This window comes from Periplaneta americana, chromosome 7, assembly GCF_040183065.1.
Source record: "Periplaneta americana isolate PAMFEO1 chromosome 7, P.americana_PAMFEO1_priV1, whole genome shotgun sequence".
Taxonomy (NCBI): Eukaryota; Metazoa; Arthropoda; class Insecta; order Blattodea; family Blattidae; genus Periplaneta; species Periplaneta americana.
In genome coordinates, this window is record NC_091123.1 from 187873577 (window position 1) to 187895480 (window position 21904).

Below are 21904 nucleotides of genomic sequence, written 5' to 3' on the forward strand. Positions count from 1 at the left end.
AGGAGATGGCTCGTCGTGTGCTCTGGGAATGTTCCGGTGTCCAGAAGGCAAGTGCATCCCCTCGCTGTGGGTGTGCAACTACCAGAAAGACTGCGAGAAGGGAGAAGATGAATTCCAATCTTGTCGTAAGTAAACTGTCAACATATTCTGTTAATTATTGTGTTCAAACAAGGAACAGTGAGGGTATTTATCTGCATTTTAACGTCATGTCTCAGCTTTGCATTTTTATTTATCTTAGAGTGTATAATTTCTTATAAACGCGTTTATAAAAATAGATACTATTATGTGACTTCATAGTTTCTTACATACTTACTTACTTTTAAGGAACTCGAAGGTTCATTGCCGCCCTCACATAAGCCCGCCATTGGTCCCTATCCTGAGCAAGATCAATCCATTCTCTATCATCATATCCCACCTCCCTCAAATCCATTTTAATATTATCCTCCCATCTACGTCTCGGTCTCCCCAAAGGTCTTTTCTCTCCGGCCTCCAAACTAACACTCTATATACATTTCTGGATTCGCCCATACGTGCTACATGCCCTGCCCATCTCAAACGTCTGGATTTAATGTTCCTAATTATGTCAGGTGAAGAATACAATGCGTGCAGTTCTGTGTTGTGTAACTTTCTCCATTCTCCTGTAACTTCATCCCTCTTAGCCCCAAACATTTTCCTAAGAACCTTATTCTCAAACACCCTTAACCTATATTCCTCTCTCAAAGTGAGAGTCCAAGTTTCACAACCATACAGAACAACCGGTAATATAACTGTTTTATAAATTGTAACGTTCAGATTTTTTGATAGTAGACTGGATGATAAAAGCTTCGCAACCGAATAATAACAGGCATTTCCCATATTTATTCTGTGTTTCATTTCCTCCCGAGTATATTTATATTTGTTACTGTTGCTCCCAGGTATTTGAATTTTTCCACCTCTTCAAAGGAGAAAATTCCAATTTTTATATTTCCATTTCGTACAATATTCTGGTCACGAGACATAATCATATACTTTGTCTTTTCGGGATTTACTTCCAAACCTACCTCTTTACTTGCTTCCAGTAAAATTCCCGTGTTTTCCCTAACCGTTTGTGGATTTTCTCCTAACATATTCACGTCATCCGCATAGACAAGCAGCTGATGTAACCCGTTCAATTCCAAACCCTCTCTGTTATCCTGGACTTTCCTAATGGCATACTGTAGAGCGAAGTTAAAAAGTAAAGGTGATAGTGCATCTCCCTGCTTTAGCCCGCAGTGAATTGGAAACGCATCTGACAGAAAATGACCTATACGGACTCTGCTGAGACACATTTTAATTAATCGAACTAGTTTCTTGGGAATACCAAATTCAATAAGAATATCATATAAAACCTTCATAGTTTCTTATTAAAATAAATTACTTATTATCAAGAAATGAACTCCATTCTGTCGAATTTTGGTATTAAAATACGTTTCCACTGCCAGATATGGAAGATCACGTAAACACCCAGTCAGCCAGTGTTACGGCTCTAGAAACTTTTTTAAAAGTCTTACTTCTGACGGTTAAGCAGATCATCTTACTATTTTAAATGGTGATTTTGTATTATTATTCAATTTTACTTCAATCTGGTGGTTACTTGACGGACACCCTATGTAAAGGCTTTTATTGCACATTTACAACCAAAGTCTGAAGAACTTCTTGTAATACGACAGCTCTTTCTGACTTCAAGTAGAACATTTCGTTCTAAATAGTCATTTTGAAAGCTCTTGTATTATTGCTGCAGCAAATAAAATTATTTGAACGACCGTAATATCGTTTTTTCGTGCCTGATAATTCATAAATTCTCCTTTTCCAAGTCCTTCACACCTCTACACCTATCTACCTTGCCTCCCGTTTCAGTTACCTGTCATAATATTATAATCTCTTCACACACACGCAAAATAGCCGCATACTAGCCATACCAACACATAAGACATCATCGTATTCATCATCATACACAATCTCGCTCTCGCGCTTGTGGAATACCCTACCCAGTGACATCAGAGACTGTCGGAATTTAGTAGCGTTCAAAAGCAAACTTATTAAGCATTTTCTTACTGCGTAGAGTAGGTTTAATTTTTACTTAATTAATAAAAAAAATGTTTCTCTCTTCTTAACTTTTACAATAAACTGTCTAGCTTTTATTAATCAGTTAATCTTCTGGTAAGTTGATTTTTATTGCATTTGTAAATTTAATATTAATTGTAATTATATTTTTAATTGTATTGTTAATATTGTAGTTGTAATCCCCTGGTAGAGGGGAAGAGAAGGCCTGATGGTCTTATCTCTACCAGGTTAAATAAATAAATAAATAAATAAATAAATAAATTCATGTTCGCCATCTATCAGCAGAAGAAACAGAAACATCTATAATGCACGATGTCTTCCTCAGTTTACCCACTAAGATAATGTATGGCTTTTTACGGTCTACTATTTTGATTTATCTCAACAGAGTACCTACCGCTCTTTTGTTTTCAGAAACAGAAGAAGGGTGTAAGAAAGATGTATTAATTAATGTAAAATATTTCGCCAGTTGCTGCTAGATTGTCTTTTCGATAATAATCAGAACAGTTATTACCTTATTATTTTATTTATTTTGTCCATGAGAAGAACATATTCTTATTTTCATGTACTCAGATCAACGACCTTAAGATTGTCATTCCATTGCCTAAACTCAAACAACTGACGAAGAAAAGAGGAAGAAAGAAAGGCGGCTCGGAACATAGCCGATCTTTCTGTTTTGTCGTCCTCGACTAGTTACAGGATATCTACGTCAAACTTTGATGTTCAGCTGACCGAGAAAGTACAGGAAAGATAAAAGTGAACCGGTTTGAATGCGACTTTTAGTCTGGAAGGAGAAGAGTTGTCTCGATAGTGCTGTTAACATCTGAAACTGAAACGTAACTGTACTAGCAACATGACTCACGACTACTCGAATCTAGCGCTGAACGACGTCGCACGAAAATATAATATGAAATACTTCCTTTACACCTCAAGAGGGGGAGATCGCTGATCCAGCTTCGCTTAGAATCGTTCTTTAACACCTCTTAGCTACAGCATGTAATGCTCTTCAATTTGAGCTGATATATACAGATTTTAATTCAATTATTTTCACTTAAAAATGTAAAGCGTTAAAAATATTATAAAATTTGAGATAGAAAAAACACATCACTGTATTGGGTCGTTCTCTTTTCCAACAAACGACAGTCTTTCCGCGACACCATGCACAGCAATTTGCAGACAATGCCTTGGAATATTCTCAATTTCTTTCAATAGCTGTAGGATTGTTGAGTGTGCAAGGAAAACTTTCTTTAAGGTAAGCCCGTAACCAAAAGTCGGTCGAATTGATGTCTGGAGATCGTGGAGGCTATGTTGAAAAGTGCTTAATGATGTTACAGTGAACAAAGATTCCTGTAATTAATTCTTTTGCAGGGTTGTAGATGTGGGATGATGCATCATCTTGCATGAAGAATGTTATTTTCGTAATTCCTCAGTCTAAGGTAACGAAGTTTTGTAGAAAACTGTAATAACCTGTTTACTGTTACAATGTCTATTATCCCATTGTTTTCTTCAAAGAAATATGGATCAGTTATGAATTTCCAAGTGAAACCACACGATAGAGTGACTTTCAAATCATAAAGACCTTGTTGAATTAAGACTTGAGATAATTTTCAGACCAGATTCTGTTAACTCTCCTATTCTTGTAGCAGTACTAATATCATCATTAATGTTTTAATAAAAAAAAGTTAAGTATGGAAATGCAAAAAGTACGAGTAACAAATGAAAAGCCCCATGTTTCCTCAACAAAATGGTGCTTTTGTTTTTCTACCTCAAATAACACAACATTTAAAACGCTTCGAATTTCGAAGTCACTTCTGAATGATCTTCATAAATATACTGCATGAGTAACAACTGGCACTTTTATATATCCTTAGTTCGACGATAGTTTTTTATTTTTACGATTCCGTATGATGTAATTCTCGAAAACAAAATTTAAGACTATTTTGAGATGTATAGTAGCCTATTACGTATTCCTAATCTTAAAAATTACGAACAATATAATTTCTACTTTGGAGTTTCACATTATTATTATTATTATTATTATTATTATTATTATTATTATTATTATTATTATTATTATTATTATACTTACTGGCTTTTAAGGAACCCGGAGGTTCATTGCCGCTCTCGCATAAGCCCGCCATTGGTCCCTATCCTGAGCAAGATTAATCCAGTCTCTATCATCATATCCCACCTCCCTCAAATCCATTTTAATTTTATCTTCCTATCTACGTCTCGGCCTCCCTAAAGGTCTTTTTCCCTCCGGCCTCCCAACTAAGACTCTATATGCATTTCTGGATTCGCCCATATGTGCTACATGCCCTGCCCATCTCAAACGTCTGGATTTAATGTTCCTAATTATGTCAGGTGAAGAATACAATGCTTGCAGTTCTGTGTTATGTAATTTTCTCCATTCTCCTGTAACTTCATCCCTTTTAGCCGCAAATATTTTCCTAAGCACCTTATTCTCAAACACCCTTAACCTATGTTCCTCTCTCAAAGTGAGAGTCAAGTTTCACAACCATACAGAACAACCGGTAATATAACTATTTTATAAATTCTAACTTTCAGATTTTTTGACAGCAGACTGGATGATAAAAGTCTCTCAACCGAATAATAACAGGCATTTCCCATATTTATTCTGTGTTCAATTTCCTCCCGAGTATCATTTATATTTGTTACTGTTGCTCCAAGATATTTGAACTTCTCCACTTCTTCAAAAGATAAATTTCCAATTTTTATATTTCCATTTCGTACAATATTCTCGTCACGAGACATAATCATATACTTTGTCTTTTCGGGACTTACTTCCAAACCTGTCTCTTTACTTGCTTCCAGTAAAATTCCCGTGTTTTCCCTAATTGTTTGTGGATTTTCTCCTAACATATTCACGTCATCCGCATAGACAAGTAGCTGATGTAACCCGTTCAATTCCAAACCCTTATTATTATTATTATTATTATTATTATTATTATTATTATTATTATTATTATTATTATTACTATTATTACTATTATTATTACTATTACTATTATTAGTAGTACTATTATTATTACTATTACTATTATTAGTACTATTATTATTATTATTACTATTATTATTTATTTATTTATTTCAAATATACAGAATAAAGAAATATAATTACAAAACAAACAAAGAGAAATACAAATAAAATAATACAAGCAATATAAAAAGAAGATACAGTAGTATTAACAAAATTTGAGACCGAATGAGCAGCGCTCGTGCTCGGTCGCAGTTCAGATATAATATTAAAATAAAAAATAATAATATAAATAAATAAGTAAAATAAAATAGGAACTAAAATATAATTACAGCGGCAATGGAATTATATAATATAATATTAACACTAGAGAAGAATAATATCGCACGTGAAAAGTAGGACTAATATATATTTCAAAATTATAGAATACAAATATAATATAGGTTGATTAATTCATACACATAGGCTATAAATTTATTTAATCAAATTGAAGATATTAACACGTTTCTAATTTTCTTGTTATATGTTAGTGGGTTACATGTTAGAAGTTCTGGGTGTAATTTAGTTAAAGCATTGTACAACCGAGGGCCAAAATTTATGCTATGCTTTAGACCAGCAGATGTGAGACATTTAGGTTCTACTAATGTTGAATTAATATTTCGTCTTGTGTCATAATTGTGTGTCTGTAATACAAACTTATTACGATTTTTATGATAAAATTTTAACAGCGTATGCTTATAAATTTGTTCAATATTAAATACATTAAATTCAGAATAAATTAATTTAGTTGGATAATCGAAACGTTTCTTCAAACAAATTTTAATTATTCGTTTTTGTAGTAAATTTAACGGACTAAGATTAATTTTTGTACTTCCACCCCAAACAATTATACCATATTGAATGATAGACTGAATAATGGCCAAATAAACATTTCGTAGAACTCTAATGGGTAAGTAGCATCGAAGATTAACGAATTTATAAATTGTTTTACGAAGCCTCTTACAAAGATAAGTAATGTGATGAGGCCATTTTAAATTCTGATCAATAATGATACCCAGATATTTGACATACGTGGCTTCTTTCAAAGGTGGACATTTACAACTTTTGGGATCTAAACAATTTTCACTGTGTATTATTAGTCTATATTTATCGCTAAATTATAAATTTTGAACACTGACAGCTGTTAACGAAAAAGGAACTAAAGTTGATTTAGATATATTTAAAGAAAGGGAGTTGGAATTAAGCCATTTTTTAACAATGTTAGCACCTATATTAGCATTTCTATATGCTTCCTGCCAAGAAAAACCACTGAAAATAACTACTGTATCATCCGCATATGAATATATAGATCCATTAAATTTTTCTAAATTTATATTTAGCAGATCATTATATTATTATTATTATTATTATTATTATTATTATTATTATTATTATTATTATTATTATTATTATTAAATAGTAATTTACGTTTCACTGAACAATGCTTGGGAATTGCATTGCCTAATTTATCCGAGTGAAAGCACAATAAATTCACTTTGAATATCTAAACACATAATTGCATGTAAAACACAATTACTGTAAATAATTGAGCCAATCTCATAAATCAGCTGTAAATTCCAGCAGAGACAGAATGTAATGTAAAATTACACGTATTTACACGGCGCAGTTCATTTCATACACAACTCATTCGATCGGATTTAGAAAATAAATAGAATTAGAAGGAAATAAGTTTTAAAATATATAAATGAAATGTTGAATGGACATTTATAGTACTGGATACAGGCCACTGGAAACATGAAACGTATCTAAAGCTTATATTATTTAATTAATGCAGTTGGAAGTGCGATCCGATATGAAATAGACCGCACCCAGTTCCACGCGCGTTATGTAGGGCTTTGAAACGAAACATACTTTAACTAGGACTGTGACAACGATGTGATGATATTATTAATATATTGATATTTCATGGTGACGATTATTATTAGTCTAACAATATCTAATTTAACCTTCTTTTTGGGAATATTTTCCCTACTGCCACTAAATACAATTCGATTCGATTATTGTGATTTTCTACTGACTGACCTCAATGTCAACCAGTCGCAAAGATTACAACGTGTTCATAATTCTTGTGTTCGCTTCGTCTGCGATGTCCGTCGCGCTGACCACATTACCCCATCCTTCCAAACTCTAAACTGGCTACGGCTTAACGAACGTAGAAATTTTCATTCTCTTGTTCTCCTTTTCCAAGTCCTTCACACCTCTACACCTACCTACCTTGCCTCCCGTTTCAGTTACCTGTCATCATATCATAATCTCTTCACACGCACGCAAAATAGCCGCATACTAGCCATGCCAACACATAAGACATCATCGTATTCATCATCATACACAATCTCGCTCTCGCGCTTGTGGAATACCCTACCCAGTGACATCAGAGACTGTCGGAATTTAGTAGCGTTCAAAAGCAAACTTATTAAGCATTTTCTTACTGCGTAGAGTAGGTTTAATTTTTACTTAATCAATAAAAGAAGTGTTTCTCTCTTCTTAACTTTTACAATAAACTGTCTAGCTTTTATTAATCAGTTGATTTTTATTGTATTTGTAAATTTAATATTAATTGTAATTATAATTGTAATTGTATTCTTGATGTTGTAGTTGTAATCCCCTGGTAAAGGGGAAGAGAAGGCCTGATGGCCTTATCTCTACTAGGTTAAATAAATAAATAAATAAATAAGTCAATGAATCAATCTATGAATCAATCAATAAATAAATCAAGCAATAAATAAATAAATAAATAAACACCGACTGTTTGTAAAGGTGGGAATCGTAACACCTCTCCACCCTCTGGACTGGTTAGGCCTGTCACGGGATTGAATTTACTTTTTTAGAAAAGATTTCGTCCAGTTGTGAAGTATTTTGGGTTTTGCATCATGCCATTGATGTAAAAAGTGGATACGCTCTTGTTAATGAGCACTGCAGATAGATTATTCTTCTTTTTTTGCAGTCCTAGGTAATGGAAGCTGTTCCGAAACGTTGGCTATATTTAAATCTATGTTATGTAAGAAGTCGTAATCCAAGCACCACATTGGACCCTGTGAAAATATTAAATCGTATCCCATAGTACTTTTTAATCACATTTCCCTTAAAATCAACCAGTTATTCAGACAACCTAACCATGTTGTCAAAAATAAAATGTATGTATATACCCGATGGCAGTGGTAACTAATTACACTCAATAATGACAATAATAAACTTATTAATTAAAAATACAATTAATAATACTAATAATTAATACTAACAATAATAATAATAATAATAATAATAATAATAATAATAATAATAATAATAATAATAATAATAACAATAATAATAATAGGGAACATCCTAAATGAAATGAAGCACGATCACTTAAAATAACATTTAAAATAAATCTAATTTGTATCTTAAATCTAAGTTCGAACTAAAACCCACGAGTATGATATGTTCATATCTGCACAAGTATCTTTCCACATTACACTTGTCGACCTGGTTGGCGAGTTGGTATAGCGCTGGCCTTCTATGCCCAAGGTTGCGGGTTCGATCCCGGGCCAGGTCGATGGCATTTAAGTGTGCTTAAATGCGACAGGCTCATGTCAGTAGATATACTGGCATGTAAAAGAACTCCTGCGGGACAAAATTCCGGCACATCCGGCGACGCTGATATAACCTCTGGAGTTGCGAGCGTCGTTAAATAAAACATAACATTTTTTTTTTTTAACATTACACTCATTTCGCTGTCAACTCACTCACTGCACTGGAACTACGACACATTTCACTGATTCTATCCTGATTTCACTAACACTTCAAAAACATTTCACTGTTCAAATACTTTGCACTGCCACTACAAACTATAAAGCTTCACTGACAGGAACACACTTCACTGATACAACACTTCAATAACAAAATATCATTTACACCCTTTACATATTGTGTATAATTACCGTCTATTAGTAAAGTCCTTAAGCCTATTTTTAAATACATTTTTGGTTGTTGGTAAAGCCTTTAGTAAGTCTGCAGGTAAAATGTCCTCAAAGCTCAACTGTTTGGCATGATGGGTTTATTTCTGGAAGAGTTGCAGTTTGCGGACTTTAATATAGTTGTATTCCATCTCGTTACCTGTTTTAGAAGTGAGTAGGAAACGGTGCAGTCAAAAACATTGTAATTTTATATAATGTCATTAATTTCAGGTGATTATTCTTCGAGAAATTGCAAACAAAAAAGAAGTTTAACACAATTTTGCTCGTTTTTGCTCCCTTTTCGAGATGAAAATGGTTTTTAAATGAAACATTTCATAGTGTGTTTTGGGAAAACCATTGTTTTAATTCCCAACATGCACATTCAGTCTAAGAGAGAGCAGCAGTGTGTTATGATAATAAATTATTGAAAGAATTTTAGTTTTGTCCTTTAAATGTGCAGAAATGTGATTCCAACAAATGATATCTCACTACTACCAATCCTACCGTCGCTAATTAACCTCATAGTTGATACAGAGTTGTTAAATAACCTATTAATCTCACTATAAGTTAATGTACACTTCACTATTGCATTGATAATGTCATCGGGTATGAAGCGTGAAGTTTTAGGATCGGTAGGCTGTAGCATTTGGTGTCGAAAATTTCCCGTAGCCTATCGTCCGATCTCCATTGATGGAATTAATATTGGAAGCGACGGAGCTCGGTGACTCTCACCTCCACACCAGATGGCCTCACCTGTGTGGGTCGGTCATGCATTTTCAACGAGCAACTAGCGTAAAAATTAGCATGCGAATATCAATTTTTCGATAATCAAAAATCGATATTGTACGTCACGACCCTTAGCACTTGTGTGATGCAGTAGTCTGCAACAAAACAACGTCGATCAAGTGAACAGTCAATTGTTTCAAGAATTGGGGTCTGCCGAGTTCACTTTTTACGGCGACGATGAGACGGAAGCTAAGATGTAATAGTAATAATAATACTTACTTAATTACCTAATTACTTACTTAATTACCTACTTACTTACTTAATTACCTACCTACCTACTTACTTACTTACCTACCTACTTACTTGCTTACCTACTTAATTACTTACCTACCTACCTACTTACTTACCTACCTACTTACTTGCTTACCTACTTACTTGCTTACCTTCTTACTTACTTACCTACTTACTTGTTTAACTACCAACTTACTTACCTACCTACTTACTTACTGACTTACCTACCTACTTACTTACTTACCTACCTACTTACTTACCTACCTGCTTACTTACCTTCTTACTTCCTTACTTACCTACCTACTTACTTACTTACTTATTTACCTACCTACTTACTTACCTACTTACTTAATACCTACCTACTTACTTACCTAGTTACTTACTTACCTACTTACTTTCTTACTTACTTACCTACTTACTTACCTATTTACTTACCTCCTTACTTGCCTACCTACTTACACACTTACTTACTTACCTACTTACTTACTTGCCTACCTACTTACTTGCCTACTTACTTACTTACTTACTTACTTACTTACTTACTTACTGGCTTTTAAGGAACCCGAACGTTCATTGCCGCCCTCACATAAGCCCGACATCGGTCCCTATACTGAGCAAGATTAATCCAGTCTCTATCATCATATCCCACCTCCCTCAAATCCATTTTAGTATTATCTTCCCATCTACGTCTCGGCCTCCCCAAAGGTCTTTTTCCTTCCGGCCTCCCAACTAACACTCTATATGCATTTCTGGATTCGCCCATACGTGCTACATGTCCTGCCCATCTCAAACGTCTGGATTTAATGTTCCTAATTATGTCAGGTGAAGAATACAATGCGTGCAGTTCTGTGTTGTGTAACTTTCTCCATTCTCCTGTAACTTCATCCCTCTTAGCCCCAAATATTTTCCTAAGCACCTTATTCTCAAACACCCTTAACCTATGTTCCTCTCTCAAAGTGAGAGTCCAAGATTCACAACCATACAGAACAACCGGTAATAGAACTGTTTTATAAATTCTAACTTTCAGATTTTTTTGACAGCAGACTGGATGATAAAAGCTTCTCAACCGAATAATAACAGGCATTTCCCATATTTATTCTGCGTTTAATTTCCTCCCGAGTATAATTTATATTTGTTAATGTTGCTCCCAGGTATTTGAATTTTTCCACCTCTTCAAAGGATAAATTTCCAATTTTTATATTTCCATTTCGTACAATATTCTGGTCACGAGACATAATCATATACTTTGTCTTTTCGGGATTTACTTCCAAACCTATCTCTTTACTTGCTTCCAGTAAAATTCCCGTGTTTTCCCTAATCGTTTGTGGATTTTCTCCTAACATATTCACGTCATCCGCATAGACAAGCAGCTGATGTAACCCGTTCAATTCCAAACCCTCTCTGTTATCCTGGACTTTCCTAATGGCATACTCTAGAGCAAAGTTAAAAAGTAAAGGTGATAGTGCATCTCCTTGCTTTAGCCCACAGTGAATTGGAAACGCATCTGACAGAAACTGACCTATACGGACTCTGCTGTACGTTTCACTGAGACGACTATATATACTTATATATGTATATTAAAAATTGAATTATGGTTTTTTTAACGACGCTCACAACTGCAGAGGTTATATCAGCGTTGCCGAAACAGCAAGAACAAAATGAAGTTTTGTAGTACTGTAATTGTAAAACGTTGATTTTGAAGAAATTCATATTTTCATAATTCTTACTACAAAATATTATTTTCGTGTTGTCTTTCCATTAAATATTAAGTAGGCTATTAGATACTTCTTGATGTTTGAAATACTTTATAAAGGTCATTTTTATTTATTTTTTGTTGTTTGGATTATTTTTAGTCTTCAACTTTTATTTAAATTACTAATGAATTAATGAGGAAATGTTCAAAAATTGTACTCAAATAAAGATGTTAGTTTTAACAGAGTAAAGATATCTTCTTCACAACTATGTCTACACAGTAATATTTCACAGACAGTCTGATGTTTATTGATGCAGACATAATGAGAAAATGCTCGCAGTTGCATTAGACTATTGACATATTCTTTAAATAGTTCTCTTCGACAGTTATATGACGTAAAAGGAATATGAATCGATGGAACATCCTCATTTCAGCAGACAGACTAACAATAGAACAATACATTGCAGACAGACGTCTTATCTCGCTCCATTTAGCATCGCTAAATTCATTTTTAATCAGTTCCCCGCACGAAGGTTGCTTTGAAGCTAAACTCAGCAACTCAGTCGTTGTAATTCTCTCGTTTGCGACACTCTGGCGTGTGTGTGCTGCTTCAGTTGAATGTTCGAGGCTTCTTCAGTATAGGAAGCACGAAAATAATTTCTCCATGAAGACTACTTTGTAGACGAGAGCATAAGTTGTGATTTTTAAATTTCCATGATGCGAATTTCATGTCGAAAAAATTAGTTTCAAGATATTCACGAAAATGCATGTATTCAGCATTAATTATAACTAAGCTGCGGATTTATGCCTATATACCTATTTTAATCCTTAACCTGAAGGCGGAAGATTTTAGGTTGCATATCCATTTAAGACATTGTGAGTATTATAAGGGAATTCTATAGTGCCTGTAATTGCCTATTTCACTAGTAAATGCCTATTTACTTATAAATGCCTAAAAGTTGCCTAAATATCCGTATTATATATTATACTTGCATTTACTGACCATTCTATCGATATTTTTTGAATCTGTAATTTGTGTCCTTTTTATCTAGCAGAAGGAAGTGATATAGAACTATCGATAATTCTGTGTGTTACGTTTTACTGCCAGCAGAGCGCGGAGAAATCGAATAATTTAAAATCGACCAATAAGAAAAAGTGTATTTCGAAAGCCGCATGAATCATTGTGGTAGTTGACTAGGGTAGTTGTTTCAAACTGGTATCCGTTTTGTGAGTTTGCGAATTGAGTACGGAGTTGAGTTTTCTGCTGTAATACGTGAAGTATACCGAGGAGATATGCCAAAGCAAAAGTCATCAGAAGTATTGATTGGAAAATACAATGACAATACTGCGTTCCCACTGGTTTGGTCCCCATTGAGACTGGATCCCTGAAGTATTGCCCCATCACTTCATGTGAAGTGGAAGGGAGTTTCTCCCAATTTAAGGACATTCTTGCAGACAATAGACATCAGTTCTCATTACAACATTTGGACGAATATTTAGTTATTCACTGCCATAATGACATTCCTATAGAAAGTAGTGTATAATGCTACGCTATGGTCGTGTTAGCCGTTAAGAATTAGAAATTGTTAGTGCCTTTTTAAATGCCTATTTTACAATTTTGAATGCCTATTTTTCCTGCCTATTTCAACTGTTTTAGTGCCTAAAAATCCGCAGCTCGATTATAACAGAAAACGTGTTTTTTTTTGTCATGATACGTCCTATCACTGTCTGCCTGTATGTTTCTGTACAGCGATTTCTTCTAAACTATTTTGTATCTACGAGTCAATTTATTCCGAAAAAAAAAATTGGAAGGGGATTTGAGAACATTTGACAAGAAAGAATTATATTCAGAATCTCATTATAAACGTCTGGTTCATGGGTGTCCAAACGCTTATAGAACCAGGAGGTATTGCACGTCACGCATGCTCTGCTAAGTCATAACTAGACAGTGGATGTGGGATGACTTAAGGAAAAGTGAAGTTGATTTAGATAAGAGTTACATGTATACAAGAGTTATTTACGAATTAAACAACAAAATACTATGAACTGTTAATTAAACACTGAAATACAAACTGTGTAGCAGAATTAAGCTAAAATATATAGAATGTTAATATATTTCAAATAATGTTATATAATAGAAAGAGATTATTATGAGACAATTTTGAAAATACAGCACTATCAGGACGCATGTCTAAAGGAAGGAGTAACAATGTAGTCAGTGATAGTTTGTCAGTATGATTGGAGTGAAATGCTAAGAAGGTTATCTTTTAAGCTGTTTTAAAAGTGTTTAATGTCTTGCAGCCCCTAAAAAGTGAGAGTCCAAGTTTCACAATCATACAGAACAACCGGTAATATAACTGTTTTATAAATTCTAACTTTCAGCTTTTTTGAGAGCAAACTGGATGACAAAAGCTTCTCAACAGAATAATAACAGGCATTTCCCATATTTATTCTGCGTTTAATTTCTTCCTGAGTGCCATTTGTAATTGTTATTGTTGCTCCAAGATATTTGAACTTCTCCACATTTTCAAAGGATAAATTTTCAATCGTTGACAAAATGCCTGTAGACGGAACGCCTGCTAATCTCAGTGGAGGAACAGTATCTTCGGTACTTTACTGCTCAGCAACGTAATAGGCTACTAGTTCCAATTAATGATCGAATTCTGATTATTCGCAATTCCCACTAAATGACACGGATGGCTTGTTTTATAATAGTACATTATGCAACGAGCCTATAATGGTAGTAATTAAGACGCGAGTATGTTTATGAAACGAGCGCAAGCGAGTTTCATAATTTTCATATGAGCGTCTTAATTACCACTATAATCAGGTTTCATACGACTTTTTATGCTCGGCCATATTTCTAACTTGAAATTATTCATAAGTATTCATGTTATTCTTATCTGACTAGGGAGCGGAACTGACCTTGTGCAATACCTCGTAAATTGTGAAATGTGCGCAGACGCGAAAGTATTGATTTTTTCCGAGAAACAGATGTCGACATTGACCTTAAGTTGGAGATTTGTCCTTCGAAGAGGTGGAAAAATTCAAATATCTTGGAGCAACAGTAACAAATATAAATGACACTCAGGAGGAAATTAAACGCAGAATAAATATGGGAAATGCCTGTTATTATTCGGTTGAAAGCTTTTGTCATCTAGTCTGCTGTCAAAAAATCTTAAAGTTAAAATTTATAAAACAGTTATATTACCGGTTGTTCTGTATGGTTGTGAAACTTGGACTGTCACTTTGAGAGAGGAACAGAGATTAAGGGTGTTTGAGAATAAGGTTCTTAGGAAAACATTTGGGGCTAAAAGGGATGAAGTTACAGAAGAATGGAGAAAGTTACACAACACAGAACTGCACGCATTGTATTCTTCACCTGGCATAATTAGGAACATTAAATCCAGACGCTTGAGATGGGCAGGACATGCAGCACGTATGGGCGAATCCAGAAATGCATATAGAGTGTTAGTTGGGAGGCCGGCGGGAAAAATACCTTTGGGGAAGCCGAGACGTAGATGGGAAGATAATATTAAAATGGATTTGAGGGAGGTGGGATATGATGATAGAGACTGGATTAATCTTGCTCAGGATAGGGACCAATGGCGGGCTTATGTGAGGGCGGCAATGAACCTCCGGGTTCCTTAAAAGCCAGTAAGTATTATTATTATCATTATTATTATTATTATTATTATTATTATTATTATTATTATTATTATTATTATTATAATTATAAATGACACGGTGGCTTGTTTCATAAAATACGTATTTCACTTGTCTAATTTTCATGTGCAGGGAATTGGAAGTAGGTTGAATTGTCATGAAATCCATTTCACACGATCCAATCTTTCGGATTTAAGGTCATTCTCTGATCAGCTTCTTTAAGGATGATGTCCGTGAGACAGTCTGCACCCCGTCCTCAGCACAGGGTGATAAAGAAGGCGCGTCTATTATTAACGACGCCTAAACGAGGTGCTAGACCAGTTCTCACACCTCAGGATCGTCTGCAAGTGTGCCGCGCGGGATTACAGGTGGCTGTATTATTAATTGTCGATGAAAGCCTCGGGCGCAATCGAGTTACCAGACTTGGAAGAGCTCAAAGCATGCTGCCTCTGTGAGACCTCATCAGACACGTCTATTTAGGGAGGCTTAACCTAGCCCAGCGGCACCGTATGCGAGCTTCTGTTGTATGGTTACATTCCACGTGTATACGCCGGGAAGACGTGCTGCACCGTGTTAACGTCCATTGTGAAGGAAGCAGAGCTGACTCCTCCTTCTCTCTTGCTGTAGGCTTTTCACACAGAATCCTTTGCTCTATATTTTTACTATTCTGTCACCCGGTATTCTATATATGGTTATTCCATTCTGTTCTTCGTTTTATCACCAGTCAACTATTGCTTGAAATTTTTTGAGAACACTCATTTCTGTCTTTTTCTAATAACATTTTTCTCTGATGATATTTCTTTCTTTGTCGTATCTGGTTTTCTTCATTTATTTATTTTACTTATTTATTTAGTTATTTATTTATTTATTTTATTATTTATTTATTTACTTATTTATGTATTCATTTATTATTTATTTATTTACTTATTAATGTAGTTATTTATTTTATTTATTTATTTACTTATTTATTTACTTATTAATGTATTTATTTATTTTATTTACTTATTAATATATTTATTTATTTTATTTACTTATTTATTTATTATTTATTTATTTACTTATTAATGTATTTATTTATTTTATTTATTCATTTATTTATTTACTTATTCATTTATTTATTTACTTATTTATTTATTTATTTATTTGTTTACTTATTTACTTATTAATGTATTTATTTATTTTATTTATTTATTTACTTATTTATTATTTATTTATTTACTTATTTATTTACTTATTAATGTATTTATTTATTTACTTATTTATTTGTTTGTTTACTTATTTACTTATTAATGTATGTATTTATTTATTTTATTTATTTATATACTTATTTACTTATTTATTTATTATTTATTTATTTACTTATTTATTTACTTATTAATGTATTTATTTATTTATTTACCTATTTATTTATTTATGTATTTATTGATTTTTATTTATTTATATACTTATTTGTGTATTTATTTATTTTATTTGTTTATTCATTTATTTATTTATTTATTTATTTGTTTATTTATTTATTTATTTGTTTATTTATTTACTTGTTTATTTATTTATTTGTTTATTCATTTATTTGTTTATTCATTTATTTATTTATTTTATTTGTTTATTCATTTATTTGTTTATTTATTTATTTATTTATTTATTTATTTATTTATTTATTTATTTATGTTTTCTCTAATAGCTGCTATGTTTCACAGTACTGATATCTGTTCGTGTTTCAGCTGAATATGTTAATATTTGTCTTATTACTGATTTATAAATTTTTACTTTCAGTTTTGTAAGATATTTATTTTGCTATACAGAGTGGAAGTAATATAACTGTGCAGATTTTTAACAGCTGATTCCTGGGGTACAGTACAACAAAATTATAATACGATATTAATCCTAAATATTATCACTGTTTTGCTCGATAAGTGCTATCCATGAGATTCTGGTTTTAACTCTTATCATTAGAGAAATTGATAAGAAATGATTTGTCTCTTTGCAGTTTTTAAATAAAATGAACGGTTTTCTTACAAATTAAAAAGAATTAACGCGTATCGTTATTTCCTGCTGTTGGAAGTCTGGCAACCCTGCGCTGCTGTTCAGGCTGAGTGCGTGTGAGCCGGCCAAGAAACGCAGACTTCCATCTTCATTTTCTAACCAACCACGCACTGAATTACACAATGGATCATAGGTTTTTATTTATTTGATATAGACCTTCGATATTGCCCCATTCAGCCTGCACATTTATATCACTTGGGTTTTCTATAGCACGCAACAGTGTGGGTATTTTTTCACGAGAAAAGTGGAAAATTGAAAAAGTGGTGTTTTGATTGCAGCGCCCCCCGACTGCGAGCCCGGGCAGCTGTCCTGCGGCCAGTACGTGTGGAACAAGACCTACTGCATCCCGCCGCACCACCGCTGCGACATGACGGTGGACTGCGTCGACGGCACCGACGAGGCCGAGTGCAGTGAGTACTGTGGCCCTCAAACTGCTTAATAAACAGACTTCTGTGCTAGAGGTTGCGGGTTCGATCATTTCTTGCTGTTCTTAATGTATTTTGTTTGATGTTAATAAACAAAAATTGTCCACCTCTTCAGCACTGGAATCCAGAATTATATAAAATAATGGTTGAAAAACAAGAAGTGCTGCAAATACACACTCCAAGATTCATAGAGACAAGTGTGCATTTATGGTGGGGCTACATGGTGTATTCTTTAAATCTTGTTGTACAATTAAAATGTAAAACAAAACAATTTCTTTACTTCTTTCATATTAACAAAATCATTAAATGATGATAGAGATAGAGAGGAGGGTAAGATACATTTCATGGGAGAAAACAAGGGATGGGGCGTATGGCCAAGAGAAAAATGACCATGACAGCACTGCTTAAGACCTAAAACCTACTATTAGGGGAATATGGGGCAGGACGGGGTACAGCCTCTATCTTTCCAACAAGTACTGCAATCTACCGAATTTTTTTAGAACTTCAACTCATGTAAATATATCATCACACAACACTTACTGTCATTCCTTGCATCTGTTGTATGTTATTCGGTTGCTGCATCATATTGTATCATTCATTTGCAACTTGAAAGTGTTCTCTTGTCACACGTAAGTAGAAATGAGATTTATTTAGATAATCTATTTTAATGTCATATTATAGAGTGCTTACCTGGCTTTTAATTCCGAAACTTTCTTAAATTTCGTGCGTTATTTTTCCTGCCAATACCTCATAACTTAGAAATTGTGACTGTGGGGCAAAACGGGGTGGGGCATAACAGGGCAGTACCCCGTCCTGCCCCACGTCATATTTAATTAAATTTCACCTCCCGTAATGGGTTGTTCTTTCTGTTGTTTATCAGAAGAAGGTTGGATTAGCTGCGTATCATGTCTGAAATGGGCTCACAATTGTTGCTCAGGAGTAGATAGTGAAGACGAGGATGCCACGCACATTTGCGTATTTGGCGAATGACTTTTTCTCAAGTAAACTTGTAAAATGTGGTAGTATTCACACTTTCAGTATATAATTTTTGTCACTTTTGCCATTTAATTATTACAAAAAAATAGGTACCCCATTTTGCCCCATACGTGGGGGCAGAACGGGGCAAAATACACATTTCGAAAAACTAATTTATTTTAAGGTTATAATGATCGGATTTCACTCGAAGTGCATATTTTTTTACTTGTTTACAGTGTAATAAAAGCATATATGTCATAAAACCCATACATTTACATTATTTGATACCAAATAAAAGAATTCAAACATTAACTACCCCGTCCTGCCCCATGTTCCCCTACTACGAATTCCATGCAGTTATCATTAACTTGCATCATCGAGAGTAACGGGTTAACAGTAACAGAGTCCACACCTGTGGAGTAACGGTCAGCGCGTCTGGCCGCGAAACCAGGTGGCCCGGGTTCGAATCCCGGTCGGGACAAGTTACCTGGTTGAGGTTTTTTCCGGGGTTTTCCCTCAACCCAATACGAGCAAATGCTGGGTAACTATCGGTGCTGGACCGCGGACTCATTTCACCGGCATTGTCACCTTCATTTCATTCAGACGCTAAATAACCTAGATGTTGATACAGCGTCGTAAAATAACCCAACAAAATAAATAATATAACAGTAACAGAAGTGCTCAGTTTAGAATGGCATCTTCCACACTGCCAGACTGTCAGGTCTAAGAGTCGTAAAACTGAACACTGCATCGGTCTATAAATTAAATGTAAATAAGAAATTGTTGTTGATTGATTGCAGCGTATCGCAAGTGCCAAGCAGATGACTTCAAGTGTGGGCCAGGCACGACTGGGCCGTGCTTACCGAAAGAGAAGAAATGTGACGGCTACTACGACTGTAGGAACCGGAAGGACGAGGAGGGGTGCCCGGCGGGGAGCGGGGTGTCCTGCACGCTGGACCAGTTCCGGTGCGCGAATAAGCAGAGGTGCATCGACAGCTTCCTGAAGTGCAACCATCGCAACGACTGCGGCGACAACAGTGACGAGCAGAACTGCAGTGAGTGGCTTCTTTCAAGTCGTTTGAGGAAATTGGTAAAAAGAAATTATCACAGTAGCCAGTCCCATAAAATTCTATGAGTAAATGGTATAAATTTAATTGCTAGCCCTTTTGTCCACGCCTGTGGAGTAACGGTTAGCATGCCTAGCCGCGAAACCAGGTGGCCCGGGTTCGATTCCCGGTCGGGGCAAGTTACCTGGTTGAGGTTTTTTCCGGGGTTTTCCCTCAACCCAATATGAGCAAATGCTGGGTAACTTTCGGTGTTGGACCCCGGACTCATTTCACCGGCATTATCACTTTCATGTCATTCAGACGCTAAATAACCTGAGCTGTTGATAAAGCGTCGTAAAATAACCTACTAAAAAAAAAATTGCTAGCCCTTTTTAAATCCCAAGGAGCATTTTAAAAAGGCATGCGCATTGTATTCAAAGTTCCGGTAGTTTCATTTGGTTTTTCTCAATTCTTTATGTTTCACCATTTTGCTGCGATAAAATACTCTTATCAAAATTAGTTAAAAACTCTTCAGAATGTCATAATGATTACAGGAATTAAAATTTCCTCGGGATTAAAAAACTTGTGGGACAGTAAATAGTACATTATGCAGCGAGCCTATAATGGTAGTAATTAAGACACGAGAATGTTTATGAAACGAGCGCAAGCGAGTTTCATAATTGTTATATGAGCGTCTTAATTACCATTATAGTCAAGTTTCATACGACTTTTTACGCTCGACCATATTGATTTTTTCCGGCAATTGGTGAAATGAATGTGCGGGAATGTACCTTGTGAAAGGCTGGAAGATGACGGTGAATTGATGTTAATTTGTGTGTTGTTTTTTTCGACTGAGTTTAATATTGTCTAATCTCGCGCTAGTTGTCTTTCAATTGCATGTCCGAGAATAATCGATACTTGCCTTTTCATATTGCTACAATGGTATTTTCTGATTGGTGGAACACCTGAACTTTAATGAATAGGTGTACTTTAATGAGGTCCATTAAAGGGCTGCTACCAGGTATATAATTACTGCATTTCGGCATGGTCGAGCATAAATGTACTTCCGATACTAAAATCCAGAGTAATTCTTGTTCACACACGCGTGAGACGTATTTCTTTTAAACTGCAGTTCAATAAGGCTAAATAAACTGTTACGTAAGAGACATTTTATATCAACTAGTAATTAAAAGATAAAATGTAACAGCATGGGAATCAATAAATGCAATAGACAAAATTTTATTTAAACATGTGGTGTACTTTTCATAATGATAGTTTCAGAACTGTAAAAGTTTAAAAATTTAGCAATAACTCCCAGGTTATTACTTTTTCCTTCTGCGTGTAATTCTAAATCCTTTCTCATTGTAGTGCACTCAATGTTCATTGTAATTTAAATGCGTGTAAACCTGTTTTATAATATGAGCTGAACTGTTTCGCTCATATTTTCATTTGATGCTCTTTATAGAAAGAAAAACCTCTTTCTATGAATGCATTTTATAGAAATATACTAAAAACTAATTTGACTAAATTTAAAATATTGCACAGTATTGGTACGACAGTGCACAGCCATCTCTGCGGTACTTAACTTTGCTTTCAATTTTCAACTGTCCATTTCCTTCTCCATAAAATAAACAAATCAAAAGCCATAATGGTACTGGAGACAATTACAATGACATTTCTCCAATCGGAATCCTGTCGGAGAGTAGCATACGCAGAATAACCTATGCGAACCAGGGCAATGAGTTATTGTTTCTGTGCCATCTTCAAGCGTAATGACGAGACAGAATGTTGTATTAACAGATAGCAGTATTGCTTGAAAGAGAGAGGGAGGTTTATTATTTATTAGAGTTTGGGCATATTCTAAGATATATCGCCACATAATTATAGCTTTGCCACACACATTTGATGGCAAATTTGTAATAAAAAAAGAACATTGGAGGAGATTCGAACCTTGAGCTACTACTACC

General features: G+C 34.5%; 1 protein-coding gene across 1 annotated transcript in view; it reads left to right on the forward strand.

Annotated features, from left to right (window-relative positions):
• Positions 1 to 5: 5 nt before the first annotated feature.
• The window catches only part of mgl (low-density lipoprotein receptor-related protein megalin), a 156960-nt gene continuing 135061 nt past the window's right edge, over positions 6 to 21904 (forward strand). Inside the window, exons 1-3 of the mRNA XM_069829941.1 lie at positions 6 to 125; positions 17770 to 17901; positions 19692 to 19946. Of these exons, the coding sequence (XP_069686042.1) occupies positions 29 to 125; positions 17770 to 17901; positions 19692 to 19946 (484 nt within the window). The 5' untranslated portion in view covers positions 6 to 28. The remainder of the gene's footprint in view (positions 126 to 17769; positions 17902 to 19691; positions 19947 to 21904) is intronic.